We start from the raw sequence: 22250 nt of genomic DNA on the forward strand, positions 1-22250 counted from the left end.
AAAGAAATGCAAATCAAAACAACATGGAGATACCACCTCACCCTAGTTAGAATGGCTATAATCAAGAACTGTAATAACAACAGATGCTGGAGGGGATGTGGACAGAAGGGAACCTTACTGCATTGTTGGTGGGAGTGTAAACTTGTTCAACCACTTTGGAAAGTAGTATGGAGATTCCTCAAAAGACTCCACATAAAGCTCCACTATGACCCAGCAATCACACATTTGGGCATTTACCCAAATGATTATAAACAATGCCACACTAAAGCTACCAGCAGGACTATGTTTATTGCAGCATAATTTACCATAGCTAAAGTATGGAACCAACCCAGATGCCCCTCAGTAGAAGAATGGATCACTTCCCTTCTTTGTAGGTTAATTGAAGTTAAGGGAGTCCTAGTCTTTCCATCAGGACTGGCTTTTTGAGAAGAGGAGATATCTTTGATTCTCTTACTCCCAGTATCCATTCCTTTTCAATGTCTCAATCTATATGTTTGTGAAGAAAGTAGTGATCATCAAGGCATTTCCCAGTATTTAATTTCACCATGGTGGTCTTGAAAGAGTGATTTCATCCTAAGGCTTTATTTTGTTAAAACTCTCTTTCCAGGACTTGGAAAAAATTATATTAAGTGAAGTAAGCCAAGCCCAAAGAAACATAGGTCCCATGATTTCCCTTATTTGCAATATCTAGTATATGTATGAGTCAAGCAGAAAAGGTCAAATAAGGCAATGTTAGGAAAATGAACCCTAAGGTATGTATTCAAATGTTTTTTTTTCTTTCATGCATTTGTTTCTACGCATTTATAAGATTATTTCTTTGTTGCTTTGTATGTCCCTCCCCCCAAAGTATAACCCCTGCTTTCACTGTATTTGATATCGGTATAATTTGTGGAGGGGAAGGGGAAAAACAAGTCATTTAAATAACAATACAGGTGGACCTATTGCAACAATGAGAAGTACAAGTTAGCATGTCGAAAACTAACTTTACAAATTTGGTGTGTGTGGGGGAGGATTAGGTGAGGTGGGGGGAGGCTGGGAAGGGATGGGAAGGGGAAACAAAGGAGGAGGCTACAATGCTGGATAAGAAATGTACTCATTATCTTGTCCATGTAATTGTACAGTATTTTCACAATAAAAAAATAAATAAAAATTAAAAAAAAACTCTCTTTCCATTCCCCAATTTGGATGCTCATCTGTTTCAGAGGAGTTTCTTGGAGTGTAGTTACCCAAACATTAAAACCAAAGAATATTTGGTATCTCATGAGGACCCACTCCATGGTTAATATATGATATCCTTTATTGGTATGGTAACTATGAAAGACAGAAAAATCAAGCTCTGTGGAATTTTACATGCACATCACATTATTAATATCTCATAAAATGTGTAACATTTCAATATATTTAATTTGTATATAAATAAATATTGAATCTACCAAAGTCATTGCATTGATTTGAAGAAAAGTTTTGGATTATTCTTGATGAATTTCTTATGTCTCCTGTGCAGGTTTGTTTTCAAGTACTATCAGCTTGTCCTGGCCTTGGCTTTTGCTGTTGAGGAAATCAACAAGAACTCCGATTTTTACACAACATGACTTTGGGATGTGATTTCTATAATGCTGATCTCAGAGCTTGCTCTGCGTTTGAGAATCCTTTTATTTGGCTTTCTGGCCACAAGAAGATCCTAATCTACACCTGCATGGCAGAAAGTAAGTTTGTAGCATTGTTTGCAGGAACGTCAGGAATGACATCTGCTGAAATTGGAACACTGCTGGAACTCTACAGATTTCCACAGGTAAAAGAGGGAGGGATGTGTAAAGATGTCTGCTTTGGTTCCATGTTGAGATGTTATAAGAGAATGATAGGAAAATACATAATATAACAACCTATCCAATTTTATAATATCAAAAGCTAAGTACTCTAATATACTGTGTTATACAGACTCTTATTGTTTAAGATAGGATGGAAAAGTTGGAGAAAACCAGGGATGAATGACCATGAGCCTAGGACATATTGAATAATTTAGTAGAAAGCAACCGGGAAGTGCGAAATGACTTTAAAATGTGAAGTTATTAAGTGAATAAAGTCAAGCATATTAAGAACAAAAGGGATGCATTTTTCTCTTATTTTTGTAAGTTGTATTTAAAATATAAACATGAAATACAAAGAATGTATGAAAACCCTTTGGTGGCCCTAAGCACTTATATGTGATTAAACTGGATAAATTATGTTATAAATAACAGTGGATTTCCATGGTGTAACTACTCTGGACTTCACGACTAGGAAATTAAAGCTGTGATGTGTGAGGTTTTATAATATTAAAAGGATGGTGGAGTGTTAGAAAAATAGAGGAATGAGGGCCAATGCAGAGTGAATATGTGTAAGAATCAAACAAAGAAACAAGGAATGTGTTGTATTGCTATACAGACAGAAAGAATAGTAGAAATGATGTTAGTGATCAATATGCATCTTTATAGATATAATTTACATTCCAATTGAAAAATCATTGTACAATGACATTAAATTAACTTACAATTTTAATTAAAAAAATCTGAAAATAACCAAATCTTTTCTTCCACCAATTTCAACCTATTGTTTAACATAAATCAAGACTGAGGTTATGATATGCAGAAATTTTCTCACTTGTGAGCCTCCAATTTTCTTTCCCTTTAGCTTACCTTTGGGGCTTTTGATCCTGCCCTGAGTTATCATGACAAATTTCCTTCTCTCTATCAAATGGCCCCCAACGACACATCACTCGCCATTGCCATGGTCTCCTTACTGCTTCATTTCAACTGGAACTGGGTGGGTCTATTGATCTCAGAAGATGAGAATGGTTTATGGATCCTTGCAGAACTGAGAGAAAAGATGTACAAGAACAGAATCTGTATAGCCTTTGAGCATGTAATCCCAGGCAGTAGTCTGACACAAGTATTTAATATGATGGCAATTCAGAACCAGATTAATAAATCATCAGCCAATGTACTTATCATTTATGGTAATAAAGAATATCTGCTAAGCTTAATGATATTTCTTGGGCAGTATTTAATGACAAGCAAAGTTTGGCTCTTGAACTCAAAGTGTGATTTATCCATCGGAAGGAAGTATTTCATGTCAGGCTCATTCCATGTACCTCTTATGTTTTCACATCACCATGGAGATATTTCTGGATTCACAGATTTTACCGGGGAAGTTAATCCTTCTAAGTACCCAGAAGACTTTTATCTTGCTAGGTTATGGTTTCTCTCTTTTAATTGTTCCCATTCTGAGTCTGACTTTTTAATGTGGAAGAACTGTCCAGATGATACTTCTTTGGAATACTTGCTTGGGCAAATTTTTGACATGGCCATGTCTGAAGAGAGTTATAATACATAAACACTGTGTATGCTGTGGCCCATGCCTTCCATGAGATGCTACTTCATCAAACAGAAGAGGCAACAATGGGTAATGGGGGATGGATGATCCCTTCTCCTGCACAGGTAATGCCTTCTCTCTTGGATTAGACACATCAAAATCAAAGTCAATCTGAACAGGTTCAAATTTTTTCCAAGAGCTCATCAGAAAATACTTTCTAAAATATTGGTAAGGTTACTCCAGACCTCTGTTCATGTGTTTTTTAACATTTTATTATTATGATTATCATTATTATCATTTTTAAGAAGTTGTACATAGAAGTTTCCATTCTACAAAACACCATATGGATACAATGTGTTTGACAACATTGTCACCCATTGCTACTAACCCATAATTTCTCTCACATTTTTTAAATTTATTAGGTGATTACATAAATTTCACATATTTTACAGTATTATGGAATAGTAATATTTGTTAAAGTCACAAACACATGTTCATGTGTTCTTAAAGAAAAGCTTACCAGTGGAAAGTGGAAATGTGTTTTATACTGCCATCAATTCCTGTATTACAAATTACTGCAATAAGCTCACAGTTAATGTTTTTACTATCAATCTTTTCACTAGAAGTTTCTCTAATAGCAAAGGATGATCTGTTCTTTAAGTACCTAATTATTCAAATGATGTTGTTTCTAATAAAGTAACAAGGGATGGGTGAGATTGGGGAAGATAAGGAAGAATAGCGAAGGGGTGGCATTGAGATGCCTTGTTCTCACAAACTGACTTGTGAAATTTTAAGACCTTTTTGTGATACATAAAGATAATAGTAAAAACTTCATAGATAAATTCCATATATTAAACATTAATAACTTAACTAAACTGAGTACCAATGTTTCCTGCCTATACTCCTAGCTACTCAGGAGGTTGAGATGTGAGAATCACTGTTGGAAACCAGTCTGTGCAGGAAAGTCTCTGACACTTTTTTTTTGTCCATTGTGGGTCTTGAACTCTGGGTTTTGGAGATGTCCCTGCACTCTTCAGCTCAAGGCTAGCTCTCTACTGCTTGAGCCACAGCTTCTGGTTTTCTAGTGGTTTATTGGAGATAAGAGTCTCACTGACTTTCCTCCCTGGGCTGGCTTTGAACCGTGATCTTCAGATCTCAGCTTTCTGAGTAGCTAGGATTACAAGTGTGTCTCTGAGATTCCTATCTCCAATTCACCACCAGAGAACAAGAAGTGGCTTCATGGCTCAAAGTACTAGAGTGCTAGCCTTGATCAAACAAACTCAAGAATAGCACTCTTAAGTTTAAGCCTCACAACTGACAAAAATAAAAAAAAAATCAGTGTAATTAAATATGCACAAAAATAAAAGACTTGGTTTATTCCACTTTAGTATAATCTATTTAGCCAACAAAAATCCCAGGATATTCATAAAATTATCAGTCCTACCAAACTCCTAGTTTTGTCTCATTCATGACTGCTTATGTGGAGGTGGTTTCTCTTGAAAAAGTTCATTGTAGTAATCAGAATTCAGAAACATGCTAGTTTGTTCCCCTATTCTTTTTTTCGCTAAAGAATTATTTAGTGAAATTTCATTGGATATCTGTGTTAATATTGAATTATTAAATATGGATTAAAGAGGTTGAGAGACTTGGCTGAATTCAGGATCTGTTTCAGCTCTTACATTCTCTTCATCATGAGATAATGTCTCTTTTAGATGCACCCTTTTCTGAAGAACCTCCAATTTCACAACCTTGCTGGAGACCAAGTGATTTTGGATGAGGAAAGGAAATTAGAGGCAGAGTATGACATTTTAAATATTTGGAATTTCCAGAAGGTCTTGAAATCAAGATGAAAATTGGGAAGTTTTCTCCATATGCTCCTTATGGTCATCAACTCTTTGTATCTAAAGATATGATAGATGGGCAATAGGAGCTACCGAGGTGGGTTCAACATTACACAAATGATTAGAACTCAATATAGTAAGGCAAAATAACCCCTAGATATTATATCCCTAGTGCTCACTAATGATCTAAAATTGTACATTTAATTAGTTGTAACTGGAGAAATTGTCTGATTTACTGCCTCTTAGATGGGAAAGAAACATACTATTTGAATATTTGTAAGTGTTCATTTATCATAAAATATAAATTTTGTCTGTTGTAATAACATTCATGTATTGGAACAAAATACATGAGAAAGCAATCATTTCATTAGATTGCAAGGTTTTATTTGCTCCCCTCAGTGGATGTTCAGTGTACCTTTAGTTGACCTGTTATTCTCTAAAAAGCCTGTTCCAGAGTACGGTTGTCAACTCCTGGCAACTGGAAAGCAAATAGAAAGATATGATGGGCCTGGGGCCTAGCATGTTGTTAAACTTTTCAAGGGTATTTTACTTCTTGTTTTCATATTTCCATATTTCACAAAGCAGCAGGAGAAAATTTATACTGTGAATTCAAGGAAGTTTCTGGAAGTTGGCTATGGATGACTTACAATTAAGAACCACAATTGTTAAGCCTTCCACAATTCTCAGTAGTGGCATAGACTGAAGGTCAAAACAATAGCTCAAAAGATTTTGGGAACTGTGTTATGAAATATCAAATGCTATCCAATCAATGGATTGGCTTTGAGTATGTAAAATAATTATGATTAATGGTTAAATTTTTAAGAACACCTGTTTTTTTGAATGTCAGGTATTACTCTGAATAGTGACACTCATATTTGCTTTTCTTCAGACTCCTCACTCTGTTTGCAGTGAGAGTTGTGTTCCTGGATTCAGGAAATCATTTCAGGAAAGGCTTTCTGTTGCTTTGATTGTACCCTTTGCCTAGAGAATGAGATTTCTAATAGAACAGGTAAACTATGATTAAAGATGAAATTCTCTATATTCCTAGTATTCTCTAATGTGTATATATATACACCATATTTTCTTGATCCATTTATCCACTGAAGGGCATCTGGGTTGGTTCCATATTTTAGCTATGGTGCATAATGGTGCAATAAACAGTTATGCCGGTCTCTTTAGTATGGCCTAGTTTGTGATTGCTTGTGTAAATGCCCAAAAGTGGGATTGCTGGGTCATAGGGAAGCTTTATGTGGAGTCTTTTGAGGAACCTCCATACTGCCTTCCAAAGTGGTTGAACAAGTATACACTCCCACCAAAAATGCAGTAAGGTTCCCTTTTGTCCACATGTTCTCCAGCGTCTGTTGTTATTAGATTTCTTGATTATAGCCATTCTAACTGGGGTGAGGTCGAATCTCAATGTTGTTTTGATTTGCATTTATTTCTTTTATGGCCAGAGATGTTGAGCGTTTCTTTTTGTGTCGATTGGCCATTCTTATTTCTTCTTCAGAGAAGTCTCTCTTTAAGTCTTTAGCCCACTTATTAACTGGGCAATTGTTTCTTTGAGGATTTGTTGTAGGAGGAGTTAATATTTTTGAGTTCTAAATATGTTTTAGATATGAGAACCTTATCTGTTGTATGGCTAGTGAAGATCTCTCAATCTGTGAGCTTTCCGTTATTCTTGCTAGTTATGTCCTTTGCCATGCAGAAGCTCTGCAGTTTCATACAAACTGATTTGTTCAACGTTTCTTTGACTTGTGTTTCTGAGTCTTTATTAAGAAAGTTTCTGCCTGCGCCAAGGGGACCTAGAGTTTCTCCTGTTTCTTCCTGTAATGTTTTCAGGGTGTCTGCTTTTACTTCAAGGTCTTTAATCCATTTGGAACTTATTAACGCAAAGGTTTGAGAAGTATTCCCTTATAATGTTCTGGATCTTGGTTGTTTCTGTGGTGATGTTTTTATTCTCATCTCTAGTTTGTTTATTTGGGTGTGTTCTCTTCTTTTTCTGATAAGATTTGCTAAGGGTCTGTCAATTTTGCTAATTTTTTCGAAGAACCAACTCTTTATTTTGTTGATTTTTTTCTATATTGTTTTTAGACCCCAATAAATTTGGTTATTTTAATTTTTTTATTTTTTTTTCTGGTTCTGTCTCCTTTTCCTTATGTATGATGTGTTCAAACGTATAGGAGGGTTGTGGAGAGGTACACAACTCAAGGGGAAAAGGGTGAAAAACTACAGCACTGGAACTCATTGCACACTCGTGAAAGTGAACTATACAAGTAGTGGGTGGAGACAAGAGGGAGGGACTGGGAGCGAGTGGGTGAAGAGAAGTAACTTCATGAAAGAAAATGTACTCAATACTTCATGTAATTACTCATGTAATTGTAATCACTCTATACCTAAAATAAATAAATTAACTTTAGAAAAGAAGAACTCAATATTAATCTAGGTGCCAGTTTATCATACCTGTAATTCTAGCTCTTCAGGAGGCTGAGATCTGAGTTTCGCAGCTCCCAGCTATCCCAGGCAGGGGAGGGAAAACTCATCTCCAATAAGCCACCAAAAATACAGCCTTGGCTCAAATGGTACAGCCACTGAAAACAACGAGACTGGATGTAAGTAACATAGCTTTGTTCTCACACCCATCCTAATGCCTTGCTGGATGGAGGAAGCTATCCATCCAGCTCTGAAAAGCCTAGAGGAGAGTGAGCCCATTTGGTTTAGCCTTTGGTAAGAAAGCTTTGCTATGGAGTATGCTGTGATTTTGCCATGATAATCTCCCTAAATGGACTATTTCCCTATATGGAAACTGTAAAGCATATCTCCTTATGTGGAAAAGGGTAAGCTGACCATTGAACTACTTCCCTAGATGGAAAGTTCTTCTGGTACCTGATCATTTCGATGTATGTTCTGTTTCTGTTGCATTTGGATCTCCACCCCAAACATGTAGATTTTGTCTTTTTTTCCTTTTCCTTTATCATAAGGGTGATGTGAAAAGGGGTTACAATTACATAAGTAAAGTAATGAGTACAGTTCTTATAGAACATTGTTCCCATCTCCCTCATCTTCTCCCACTTTCCCTCCTGTCCAAGTTGTAAAGTTTATTTCCAACACATTGGCTTGTGAGTATTGCTGTTGCATTGGATTACCCTTTGTCCTTTGTCTCACCAATTTATTAGTCCTTTTTCCTTCCCCAAATCAGATAAATAAATACATATATATAATGTATATATCTATATATCTATATCTATATCTATATCTATATCTATCTATCTATCTATCTATCTATCTATATCTATCTATATCTATCTATCTATCTATCTATCTATCTATCTATCTATCTATCTATCTATCTATCTATCTATATATGACATAGGATACCAAAATTTAAAAAAAAATCAGGGAACACAGGGATAACTATAGGAAAGAAAAAATGAAGCAAAAAGAAATAACTTCACACAGTACATCTAAAAAAATGAAAAAAATCCCTCTTGTTACCATATCCTGGAACCATATCTTCATTTCAGTAAGCATAATTTTATATGGGGATGTGTACATAACTATTGAGCTATTGTGTTCCTCCCCAGCTTGGGGTTCATTTCGCTTAACATAATCCTATGTGGTCATATGTACATAGCTTTTGAACTTTCAAGGAAATAAAATTTTTAAAAATGTGGCTTCTTTGTTTCTCACAGATTTAGTTCATGTACAACACCACAAATTTAGCAAAAAGTGAAGAGTCAGTGCCAAGACCTTGAGTTCAAGCTCTAGAACCAGCACAAACACACACGTGACCCCCAACTATCCAAAAATAGATACAAAGGGTGTCCTTCCAAAGCCTTGAGATGGTCTTTAAGGCCTGTAATAAATGAAATAAACCAATAACGTAGAAATACAGATGGACTGAAAAAGGAGAGAATGTAGGCTAATGAATAAGGCTGGATGAAACAAATGGAAAACATTGAACATCAAAAATCCATAAAAAGTGTTTTAGAGAAAAATTATGCAAGTTCCACAGCAGCTGATATTACATTGATATAAAAATTTTGATGAATATGTTCATGGTGATCAATTATATGTTGAAAATAAACTAAAGGACTTAGAATAATTTACTTTTAAACATGTGTTCATACTTTTACACAACAATGTAGAAGACATAGTAAGTAAATGATAAAAGCTCTTTTATACTGATGAATACATGAATTTAAGTGCCTCTTCTAAATAATCAAATGGTACCTTGCAAAAGTCCATGAGAAAATAATATATTAGTAGGGATATATATACATTCACATCTCAAAGTTACCTTTTAAAGTTTTCATTGGATAGGATTTAGAATATTCTGAAGAGATGGTAACCTGCTTTTCCATTAAATAAATTATCATAGAGGAGAAGCTCACATGATGAGGATGTTTCCTTTATGAACCCTGAAGGTTCATAGCATATTTTCTTCAGCATTTAAGAAATCTATGGAATATATTTCATACTAGGTGAGACATATTTGGGCACTCAACAATCCCCACAAGTGAAGTTCACTTATGAAACACTTGGTAAAAACTCTCAGGGATCCCCTGGTTAAAATGCCAATGTTGTGTTCTCTGATACTCAAAATGGCCTCGAGGATTTTAAAGTATAGATGGAATGATGCTGGGAAAATTTAATTCCTTCCATGTGTTACTGAGATCATATGTAAATTTCTTTCCTGTTTTTTTTTTCTCATTACTTAACAGGGAGGTACTAGATTACATATCAGTGATTGTGAAGAATTTGTAAACTTTGTTTAATATACTATTAATTCTTAAATACATGTAATGGATAACTAGTATATGTCTGAGACAAACAGAAACTGTCAGACAAGTTGATATTAGGCTAAATGAACCCCAAGATAAGGATTTCAATGTATTTTTCTTTCTTGTGATTGTTTCCAACATATTTATAAGGTAATTTCTTTGTTGCTTTGTATGTACCTCCCTCAGGGTATAAGCCCTGCTTTCACTGTATTTGATGTTGATATAATTTGTGGAGGGGAAGGGAAAAAACAAACTATTTAAATAGGGTTACAGGTGGACCCATTACAACAATGAGATGTACAAGATGTTATGTTGAAAAATGAACTTTACAACTTTGGCATGGTGGGGGTGGGTGTTGGGGGTGGGAGTGGTGGTAGGGGGTGTGGAGGTGAGGGGTGGAGAGGGGAAGGGATGGTATGGGGAAACAAAGGAGGAGGTAACAATGCTTGATAAGAAATTTACTCACTATCTTGCCCACGTAATTGTAACCCCTCTGTATTGTATTTTCACAATAATAATAATAATATAGCCAATGGCTCACACCTGTGATCCTAGCTACTCAGGTGACTGAAATCTGAGGATCTTGATTGGAAGCCTGCCTGGGCAAGAAGGTCCATGAGACTCTTCTCTCCAATTAACTAGAAAAAAATTAATAAATAAAAAATAAAAATAATAAGCTGGAAAAAATGTTTCTAACTTAGAAATTTCTCTTCTGGGAATAGCAGAAGTCATTGCTGGCTGTATGGATCCTTCTAGTCTATGGACAAGGCATGTGTGTCTGCCTGCAAAGATCCCACATGCATGTCCACAAATGGATCACATGTCCTTATCCAACTTCTTCACTTATTGACATCAAACCTTCTCTCCCTATGGCCACAGTTATGGCTAGCTTCTCTTGTACACTATAGACAGCTCTCTTATGATATATTAAATTGTGACTTTCTCTTGTATGTCCATCTCCAAGTCTTAATTTCAACATGACATATTCAAACTACATATTAGAGATGAAGGAAAAATAGAACCTTTGGTAGGTAGTAACTTCTTGAATAGAAATTCAGTAGTTCAGCAAATAAGAACAAGAATTGACAGATAGGGTTGCATCAACCGAGGACTCTTCACACTGTAAATAAAAAGTCATCAACTAAAAAGATGCCAACTATTTAGCTCAAATGCAATTAATACCCTAAATAAATAGGAAGCCCAGAAAACTACATTCCTAAAGAATAAATGACCCAATCAACAATTTGAGAAATTAATTTAAAGATTCTTTTCAAAACAAGAAGTCAAAGGGCCAATAAGCACATGAAAAAATGCTCTATATCTGTGGCCATGAAGGAAAGGCAAATCAAAATTACCCTGAATTTTATCTCACTCTAGTCAGAATGACTATCATGAAGAATACGCATAACAGCAAATGCTAGTTAGAATGTGTGGGAAGCGAACACTTATACACTGTTCATGGAAATGTAAATTCATGCTACCATTATATCAATCAATATGGAGTTTTCTCAAAGAACTAAAAGTAGACCTCCTATGCAGGTCAGTTATATCACACTAAACTGTATATTCAAAAGAATGTAAGTGAAGGTACAGTAGTCACACTTGGACACCCAAGTATACTGCAGAAGTATTCACAATAGTCAAATAATGGAAATAGTTCAATGCTTTCCAAAATATTATTAAAGAATATGTGATTTATATACACATTGCTTAATGACAATGAAAAAGGAAGTCATTTTATTGGTATATTAATCAACAGAACTTAAAATTGTCATGGTAAGTGAAGTGAACCAGGTTTAGAAAGACAAAAGTTTTGTGTTTTTTCTCAAATGTGGAAGCTAGATCTAAAGACAGACATATATGTATATAGGGTCCCCACACCCAAACATTTGTATAATTCTGGGAATATTATGATGAAGGAAAGAGGAAGATAGAATTTAAAGAGTGAGTAATAACAAAATACATGACAGAGATGCTGAAGATGGCACTACTATACTCACTGTAATCTCTTGGATAACAGGTGGTAGGGGAGGTGAGGAAAGAGGGAGGAATATGTGGAAATAATTAGATTGAAGTATAATAATCAGGTGTGAAATACACATCAGATCCCTTCTAACAGTTATTACACATTAAAATGAAGGACAGAAGTGTAATTGAGATTGTATCCAATTGTGGGCATTATGTAGAGGTGGGGGATAGTGAATGGAGACAGTGAAGGAAGTGCACCAAAGTCAATGCACTTAATATACGTGTATGAAAATGGAAAAATGAAATGTGCTGATGTTTTTTTTTCCGTCGGGCATGGGGCCTGAACTCTGGGCCTAGGCAGTCTCCATCAGCTCTTCAGCTCTGGCCTAACACTCTTCCACTTGAGCCTCAGCGCCACTTCTGGCTTTTTCTGCTTATGTGATGCTGAGGAATAGAACCCAGGGTTTCATGTATGCAAGACAAGAACTCTACCAATGAGCCACCTTCCCAGCCCTAAAACTGTTTTAATATGAGAAGAAGTGGATGACAGTATCATGGAGGGTTTGAATCTCATCAGAGCAAATTGCATGTAGTGTAGAAATGTCCAAATGAAAACTTCTACAATGAGTAGATATTACTAAAGAGTATTAAACTAAGTGTTAAAATTCTATTTATTGTCACAAATATTAAGATGATCAAGACCAGGAACAACCTCATTAGCAAATTGGGTATTCTCACTAGAGTGACAAGTTTGCTCAGATCCCCATTAATTTTTCAAAAGAATTGAATAGAAAGTTTGGAAAGTTTCTGTGAATCCCATAAACTACATTTCCATAGTTTGCCCTAAAAGTGGTTGTTGAACGAATGTGGTCCATTGCAGAAAACATAAGTCAACATCAACAAACCATGACATTATTCTGACCTTAATTTATGTTCACATGCAATTTCTGTTCTGCCCTATATGTTAGGATTACAGACAATTGTATACAGGAATACGTTCAACAGAATAGCCTGGAATAGAATAAATTTATTGCACTTTAGAGCCATTGCTAAAGTGCTTTTGAGAGCTTTGCTTAGATTCTGTCTAATATATTTGGGTGGTAGGAAGTATAGTATATATGGTTTTTAGGGGAGTAAGAGTTTGTTGAACTTCTCAGAAAAGCATAAATAAAACACCCAAGATGGTGGGTATGTCAAAGTTTCATGGCAGTATATTGATCCATGTACTCAGCAAGTCCAGTGATATTGCCAATTATGAAGGTCAAAGTTCAGGATAAAATTCTGCAGCTCAATTTCTGCACTGACCATGGGCCATTACTAAATTCAACACGATCATTCATTCTCCAGGCAATCACAGATTAATGCATTTGTGGAGACTTCTGCGTGGGATTCTTATTGAAATGGGCCTGGGTCAATCAGCAGTGTTCTGTGGCTGTTTTGGAAATTGGGTGTGTGAGATGTCTTCTGAGTGTGATGCCCTAAACAGCTGGGTTGATATCTCCTTGGCATGAACCTTTGTGAAACATCTCACCTTTCATGTGACATGGCATCTGTTGATGCTTTCCAGTTGCATCATATCTAATAGATTTCATACAAATCATTTGCTACTCCAGGCTTGTGACCAAATCTAATGAGAAAACTTTATCCCAGGCGTCTCGGTGGTCTTGGATGAAATCATAGCACCTGGAGTGGAGAGGACAACTGGAAAACATGTTTTCCAACTTGTGTTTATTTCCTGGTTGCTGGACCTCAGATGCAGAACCTCAGGGCTGAGAGTTCTCCAAATTCCTACTGGGAAATGCTGAAGGTTGCAATGACAGCTGAGTAGACATCCCTGCTAACAAAAAGGCACATATACACATAGACACAAATAAAAGCTATATATCTCCTCCTGATTCCATGGGCTTCACTTCCAGCCAGAATTCCAGCATGGCAAATGCTTCAATGATGTTTCCTTTGATTTCCACACTCCTTCTGCTCCAGCTTCCACTCCTTGTCAGCTCCTTAGAAGGCACTGCCTGCTTTTCTAGAATGAAGCGCAGGGCACACATGGATGGAGATGTGATGATTGCTGGGTTCTTCCCTCTCTACACTTTGGAAACAGATCACAGTAACAGTGATTCTTCCCTTGATGAAGCAAAGAAACAGTAAGTAATACCTCATAGTTTTAGTTCCACTTAATCTTTTGTTCTTAGGTTGGGAATGTTTGAGGAAACTCTGGGGCTCACAATCATGCTTCTGTATCCTCTTCCCCAAAGAGAGGACTCTGCTTTCTTTCCATGTAGTTTCTCCTTTCCAAGGTCATAAGCTCTCCACTTTATTCCATAATCACTGTATCTCCTGCATCACAGCTGTCTCTGCAAAGGATAAAGTGATGTTATTACAAACAACCTGAGGCAGTGAGAGAAGGCAGACACATTTCCTTGCCCACAGGCCATTGGTCTGAGAAGTTTTCTTTTGTCCATATAAGTTGACATATTTTGATGACTTTGTAGACATGCAGTTTACTGTTTTAAAACCAAGCACTGTGTAATAATTAAATAAGTAAACATCAGATTCAGAGCATGATCCAGGTGGTGCCGGGCAAGGCAGCAGTTGGACTACCCTCAGTGAGAGAATTATATCAGCTCAACAAGAGTTTTGCTTTCCTTGTGCACCCATGTGCACACTCAGGTTTCGGTTTGCAGGGGAGGGTCTTAGTAATAAATGACTAAGGAGAAATTCTAGCAGGCAATTTGATTCCTATTGCAACATAATGTCACTGCCTATAGCAATGGCTCCCACCTCTTTTCCAGTGCTGATATGAGAAGATTAGACTGTCAGATGGCTGGATGCATTTGGAGGCAGAGATGATAGGATCAAGAATTCTTTCACTGCTTTGGAATATAGTTGTAAATGTCTTTATCCTTCATGCCATCCCTAGATATTTGTCTTTCTTATGGGCAGCTTTTTATTTTCTGTGGTGCTTGGGGCCTTTGCCAGGATGGTATTCTGCTGCTGAGCTACACACCCTTGTTTTTCTTATGTTCCACTACTTTTCCATGTTCAGTTGTTTTTCATTCCCTTAATACCTTTAAAATAGGGCCACAGAGGTTTTATCTTTGTTGCTGTTGTTTTTAATGTACTTACAATGTGCTCTGTGATTTTTGGTTCTTCCCCCATGTTATTACCGCTGTTTTCACTGTATTTGATTCCAGTGTCCTGCATCTTGTATACATATTGGTCTAATTTGGGGAGTGGAAAGGAAATAACAAAATATTGAAACAAGGATACAGATAGACCCATTGTAACAATGAGATGTACAAGACAATATGTTCAAAGTGAACTTTACAACTTCGGCGGGGAGGAGATGGGGTGGTGGGGAGAGGATAGTAGGGGACAAAGGAGGGGGTAACAATGTTTGATAGTAAATGTACTCATTACCTTAACCATGCAACTGTAACCCCTGTGTACAGTATCTTTACAATAAAAATATAACAAATATAAAAAATATATTGAGTGTCTTTTTAGTGCACTTATACAGACACATCCAATCTTAAGGTTGAAGCTGATGGATGTTTCTCAACTACTTATAGATATGCAAGGGCTCCTGTGGAAATCAGAGAAATCTGGCCTTATTATCCTATGATCAGGTTTATCAAATAAATGTTTGTTACTAGTTAGAGGTCTTTATGTGTCATATATGAAGTCCTTGATACAGATAAATGAAGCAAGGCAATTGGATGTCACTATGAGAAAGATATTAACTCAATGCCACACCAGTAGATGTTATGGCAATATTTTTCAATTTTTATTACAATATGGTACTTTCAATAACTGACTGTTTTCTTTGTTTCTATACTGTATGTCATGTATTTTGATTGTCATCACCCCCATTATTTGTAACCATATATTGTCTCATCAAACATCCTGTTTCTCCTCCCATATCTGTAATTTACTCATTTTTTATCTATTTTTTCTCAGTCTTTGCAGAACATTTTACTTCTGAAGACTTTTTTTTGAAAGAGAAATCCAAGAAAATAAATTGGTACATGCATAATAATCCTACAGTTATTTTGGTTATCTCTACAGGTATCTTTGGGCTAGTTTCTTTAAGAATGTTTCTTACTGAGATATTTCTTTTTTAATATTATTGTAACTATGCTTTACAGAGAGTTACCATCATATGAGTAAGGTAATGAGTATATTTCTTGTAGAACATTATTATCCACTCCTTTGTCTTCCACTATCTCTTCCCTCCCCCACTTGTCCACACCCCCCAAAGTTGTAAAGTTTCTGACTTAGTGTCTTGTGAGAATCATTGTTGAAATGGGTCATCCTGCATCCTTGTTTCAGCATTTTGTTATTCTCCTTCCTTTCCCCAAATCAGATAAATGTATATACAAGACACAGAGTACCAAAATCAAATACAGTGACAACAACAATAAACCAATAGAAAAATAAAAATGAAATAAAATAAGAAGAAAGAACTCATACAGTATTGGTGACAACAAACTCAACATCTAAAAAAATTCCTGTTGTTTACTTGTCTTGGAATTAATTTCAATTATCATCATTTTGTATGGTCATAAGTACATAGCTATTGAACTATAATGATACTCTGCCAGGACTATCCTGGACTTATTATTACAAATGAGGGAAACCGTAGAGCCTATGTTTCTTTGGGTCTGGCTTATCTCATTTAATACGATAGGAAACAAAATATGGTATTTGTACTCATTACTTGTTTACTTTGTCTAACAGAATGATCTCCATTCCCATATATTTTCTAGCAAATATTGTGATTCCATTCTTCATTGGGGCTGAGGAAATCTCAACTTCATATATATAACACTTATATTATCCATTCATCTCTTCTTGGACATCCTGAGTTATTCCATAAATTGGATAGTTTGTATACAATAACTTCCATGTTTACACATATATTCATATAGATACCTGAGCTTGATATGTTGGGGTAGATAGCTAGAAGTGATATAGCTATGTCAAATATCAGCTCTATTTTTAATATCCCATGGCATCTTCATTGCTTCTTATTTCTACATATCTTCACAAAAATTTGTAATTTTATGTTTTGATGATAGCCATTCTGAGTTACATGATAAGACAATTCAGAATACCTTTGGTTTGAATTGTGCTGATTGGTATAATGGTTTGATATCTTTTCTGTATTGATTTCCTATTTGTCTTTTTTCATTTGAAAAAAGTCTTTCACTTCATGTTCCTATTTCATAGTAGGATTCTTTGTTGTCCTGGTGTTTAAATTTCAGTGTCATTTTTGTTAATAAAGCCCCATCATATGAATAGGTAACATAGGTTTTCAGCCATTTATTTGGCTGTGTTTTCACCTCATGAAAATATTTCTTTTGTTGCACTGATTCCTTAAAACTTTAATTTCTTTTAAATTTTGGTGCCAGTACTCTTGATATGTTTGCTCAAGGTTGGTGCTTTACCAATAGAATCATAGCTGCACTTTCACTGTGCTGCTGGTAATGTCTCACATTACTTTTCTGTCCAGGCTGGGTTTAAACTGTAATAATTGCAGGTGTACATCTCAATGCCAGGCTGTCTGAAACTTCAATTTCATGAAATCACATTTGTAAACTGTGCTGAGGATGGATTCTTTGCCTTGTGAGTGAAACAAATGATTCCACCACCATGCCCAGTCACGAGCATAACTTTTTCTATTATTTTATGAAGTATTTGTATCTTACCAGCAAGCATTCCTGTGACTCTATCTTGAAGTATTTATATTATGATGTTATCTGCAATTTTCCAATCCTCAAATTTCCTATTAAGAATTGTGATGAATTTTGACTTTTATCCTTTTGTACAATCTGAAAGGTAAGATCTAGCCTAAGCATTTGTCATATGGATACTCATTTTTCACAGTGCCACCTTTACTAAGGGTGTTATCTTCCAGCAATGTAGGACTGGACAATGTCTGTATGAATTAGATGAATGTACTTAAATTGGGAGTATTTGTAGGTCTCCTATTTCTTTGGTGTCTGTATTTATGAATGTGCAATTTTTATGTTATTATGGCTCTCAAGTATAATTGGAAGCTAGTGACACATTAGTTCAGCATTTGGTTGTTTGCCTGTGGAAAGCTTTGAAAAATAGGAGATTCTCTTTTTTTGTGTGAGTTATGGGATTGTCTTCCTTGTTTCTATGCTGAATGTGGTAGGAATTTGGATGAAGATTGTTTAGGTCATTTCAGGAATACATTCAAATTCCCTTTCAAAAAATCACAAACTCAGGCTGGTAAGGTGGCTCAGTGGTACAGCGCTTGCCTTGTATGCATGAGGCCCTGGGGATTCCTCAGCCCCACATAAGCAAAAAGAAAAAAGCCGGAAGTGGCGCTGTGGCTCAAGTGGCAGAGCGCTAGACTTGAGCTGAAGAGCTGAGGGACAGCGCCCAGGCCCAGAATACAGGCCTCATGACCGGACCCCCCTCCCCCCCAAAAAATCACAAACTCCAAAAGGGCTGGGTTAATTGTTGGCATGGTGTTGCTGCTGCATACCAATTGCAAGCCTCTGACTTCAAACAACAGCAGTGCTAAGGAAAAGTTTAAGATATATATGCACACATACATAATATGTATATCTGTTATAGTACATTATATATAATATTGTTTATAAAAAGCATAGTATATATATATTACTCCATATATTATATACAAGATAATATATAATGTGAATGTATATATACATATGTGTATATATTCATATTGTAATATATGTGTATAAATATATAATATTTTGTATATACATTTATATTATATGTATACAAATATATAATATACACATATAAAATATATAATATATACATATAAACCTGTATAGCCGCTGATGGATGTTTGGGTTGTTTCTTTTTCTCAGATATTTTCAATGATGATATAGAGAACCCAGGAGTGCAGATGCCCCTTTGCCATACTGATTCTAAACAGCTACAACTAACATTACTGAATCATGTAGGAGTTCTGATTTCTATTGAAGAAAGCACCACAGTTTTCCACAATGGCTGTATCAATATATTTTCTTTTCACTAGAGGGCAGGCATGTACATTTCCTTAACTCCTCACTAGGCTCTTAAGTACCTAAGTCTGACATATGTTAGCTATTCCTACTCTTTTGTGTGTGTGTGTGAAAATAACGTACAGAGGGCTTACAATTACATGAGCAAGGAAATGAGTACATTTCTTATCAAGCATTGTTGCTTCCTCCTTTGTTTCCCCTTACCATCCCTTCCTATCTCCACCTACCCGCGTCTCTCCTGCCCCCCTTCCCTCTATTCCCCAGTGACCCCCCACACACCCCGCCAAAGTAGTAAAGTTCGTTTTTCGACATAACTGTCTTGTAGGTCTCATTGTTGCAATGGTCCACCTGTATCCCTATTTAAACAATTTGTTTTTACCCTTCCCTTCCACAAATTACACCAACATCAAATACAGTGTTTTTATGGTCTTTTTTGTTGTTATTTATTTATTGTTTGTGGGGCTTGAACTCTGGTTCTGGGAACTGTCCCTCAGCTCAAGACTTGAGGCTAATACTCTACCAGTGAGTCACAGGGCCAGTTGCAGGGTGACTCTTGAAGGCAGCAGATAGAAGGATCTTGCTAGACAGTTTATGTTGCTTACTTGGAGAGTAAAGACCGTTAATATTGAGAGTAAGAACTGACAGATGTTTGGGAGTTCCTGCTATGATATCCACCTTCTTAAGGGCTTCGACAAGTGGGTTCTTCCTATGGTTCTTGGATTCTTAGTTTGGGTGCAGTTTTTTGGCCTTTATTGTGGTCTTGTTGGTTTTCTATGTGTAGGACATCTTGAAGTATCTTTTGTAGGACTGGTTTGGTGGAGATATATTGTTTCAGTGTTTCTTTGCTATGGAAGATTTTACTTGATCTTGGGTTATGAAAGAGAGTTTAGCTGGGTACAGTATTCTTAGTTGATAGTTGTTTGTCTTTAGGGCACAGCATACATCATTCCAGGCTCTTCTTGCTTTAATTGTCTCTACTGAGAAATCTGAGGTGATTCTAATTGGTTTCCCTTTACAGATGATTGATCTTTCCTCCTTGACAGCTTTAAGGATCCTTTCCTTGGACTGAATTGATCCTGTGTGGATTATGTGATGGTGAGATGTCCTGTTCTGACCTGGTATATTTGGGGTTCTAAAAGCTTCTAGTATCTGAATAGGCCTATCTTTCTGTATGTTTGGCAAGTTCTCTGCTAGGATCCTGTTAAATATATTTCCTAGGCCACTAACTTCTGTCTCTAGGTGCTCCTCTATTCCCATTATCCTCAGATTAGGCCTTCTGATGGTATCTTCCAAATATTGAATAGATCTATCATATTCCTTGGATTTGTCTTGGATAGTTGTATGGTTTTTCTCTATAATATCTAGGCTGTCTTCAATCCCCGAAATTCGATCTTCTGCATGGTCTAACCTATTATCAAGACTTTCTACTTTGATTTTTATTTCTTTTCCTTCTAATTGGTTGGCTTTGATGACTTCAAATTCTTTGTGGAGCTTTGTTTTAGATCTTGTATAAACTTCTTAACTTAATTTGGTGTTCAGTGTTTATTCTCAAATCATTTAGTTGATTGGTTATGATTTCCTTGGACTCCTATTCCTTCTGTCGGGCTCCATTCAGCATTCCCTTTGTGGTCTCCATGAATTCTTTCAGGTATGTGTTTACGGATGCCATGAATGCCTCTATTGATCTTTGTCTATTCTCATCCCTTTCTCGCAATTCCTGTATTACCCTTTGATTAGCTTCCTCATGTTCAAGCAATTCCTGTCTTTCTCTTTGACTGTTCTCACTCTGCTCTTGCAATTATTTTATTTTTCTTTGACTGTTTTCCACCTGCTCACGCCAGTCCTGCATTAATCTTTGAGTAGCTTCCTCATATTTACGAGGTTCCTGTATTAACCTTTGGTTTGCCTCCTCTCACTCCCTATCATGCTCACAGAGTCCTTTGCAGGTTTTCAATCTATATTCACCATGTTTATCAGTAGTGTTTGTAGAGCTTTTTGAGAACTCTCCCTGGATTATTCATGAACTGTTCTGTCACCTGATTATCATGAGTGGGACTTGAGATACCCGGACTTGCCATTTTTCTTGTTTTTTTTTTTTTTTCCGGCTTGTTCTGCGGACTTTCCATTTTTCTTTTTTTTTTTTTTTGGCTTGTTCTGCCATTTGTATGAAAGTAACTCCAATTTTGTGCTAGAATACTACTTTAAGGCAAGTATCAACCAGAATCCTGTAGCTGCACAGTCAAAATTGCTGCAGATACAATCTAGTTCAACAGATACAATTTATTCAATGTCAACTATGCATTAATGGGCTAAGAATAGCAAAGAAGGATTTGGAAAACCAGAAATTATTAGGTTTTAGGGAGAAATGTGGGGAAAAATAGGATTAGAGGGATGTGTGGAGGTAAGAGTGAATTTAACCAAGTCCTAATCTCAAAGAGGAAAATGGATTGTGCAGAATGATAGGAGAGAGATTTAAAAAAATAAGAAAAAATGGAAAAACAAAAATTTAAATTTAAAAATGAAACATTTTAAAATTATGTAAATATAAAGAAATGATAATGAGAGAAGAAAAAGGAAAAGAAGTATGGAGCAGAGGGATAGACAGGAAACATGAAAACCTAAAAACTAAAAATTCTTAAAATTGGTTACTTTAAAATTATATAAGTATAAAGAGACAATACTGTTATGAAAGAAGTTAAGCCTAAAAGATGGTGAATTGAGTAATAAATTTCTGGATTAAGTATGTACACAATGGGGGATACGGTCTAATAATGGATGATGAGGATGAGCAGAACAGTAATTAAGACACCCAAAAAAGTAGGAAACAGAAAAAAATGACAAGAATAATAAAAAGTACCAAAAAGTCAAAAGAGATTTAAAAAAAAGCATGCACACACACACACACACACACACACACACACACACACACACACACACACACAAAATAAAAATTATGAGAGAAAAAAAGCATAGTAGAAAATAATTTAAAAATTTTTTTTAAAAAGGTAGAAAAGAGAGTGCTTTGATTTTTTTTTTGGGGGGGGGGAATGGGAAGATCCTGTATCTCCCGTGTCCCTAACCAGTTTCTTAGTGGAGTCTCTGGTCTGCTTGTGGTGTTTGGTTTTCCTGTGGCTTGATTGGTTTCTTCAGTCAGTTTGTTTGAACAGGCAGAAAAATGCCCTGTGTTACTCAGGATTTTGTGATCTTCCTCCTGTGCTAGTTCAGTGGGAGGGAGATCTGCTTTGAGTATCACAAAAGAGGGGGATGGTTGT

General features: G+C 36.0%; 1 protein-coding gene across 1 annotated transcript in view; it reads left to right on the forward strand.

Moving 5' to 3' along the window:
- Positions 1-1588: 1588 nt before the first annotated feature.
- Positions 1589-22250, forward strand: part of LOC138814233 (vomeronasal type-2 receptor 116-like) — a 31536-nt gene continuing 10874 nt past the window's right edge. Inside the window, exons 1-3 of the mRNA XM_070003245.1 lie at positions 1589-1792; positions 2671-2802; positions 13925-14088. Of these exons, the coding sequence (XP_069859346.1) occupies positions 1589-1792; positions 2671-2802; positions 13925-14088 (500 nt within the window). The remainder of the gene's footprint in view (positions 1793-2670; positions 2803-13924; positions 14089-22250) is intronic.

The sequence above is a fragment of the Dipodomys merriami genome, unplaced genomic scaffold (assembly GCF_024711535.1).
Source record: "Dipodomys merriami isolate MVZ:Mamm:240054 unplaced genomic scaffold, mDipMer1.0.p SCAF_6, whole genome shotgun sequence".
NCBI classification, from domain to species: domain Eukaryota; kingdom Metazoa; phylum Chordata; class Mammalia; order Rodentia; family Heteromyidae; genus Dipodomys; species Dipodomys merriami.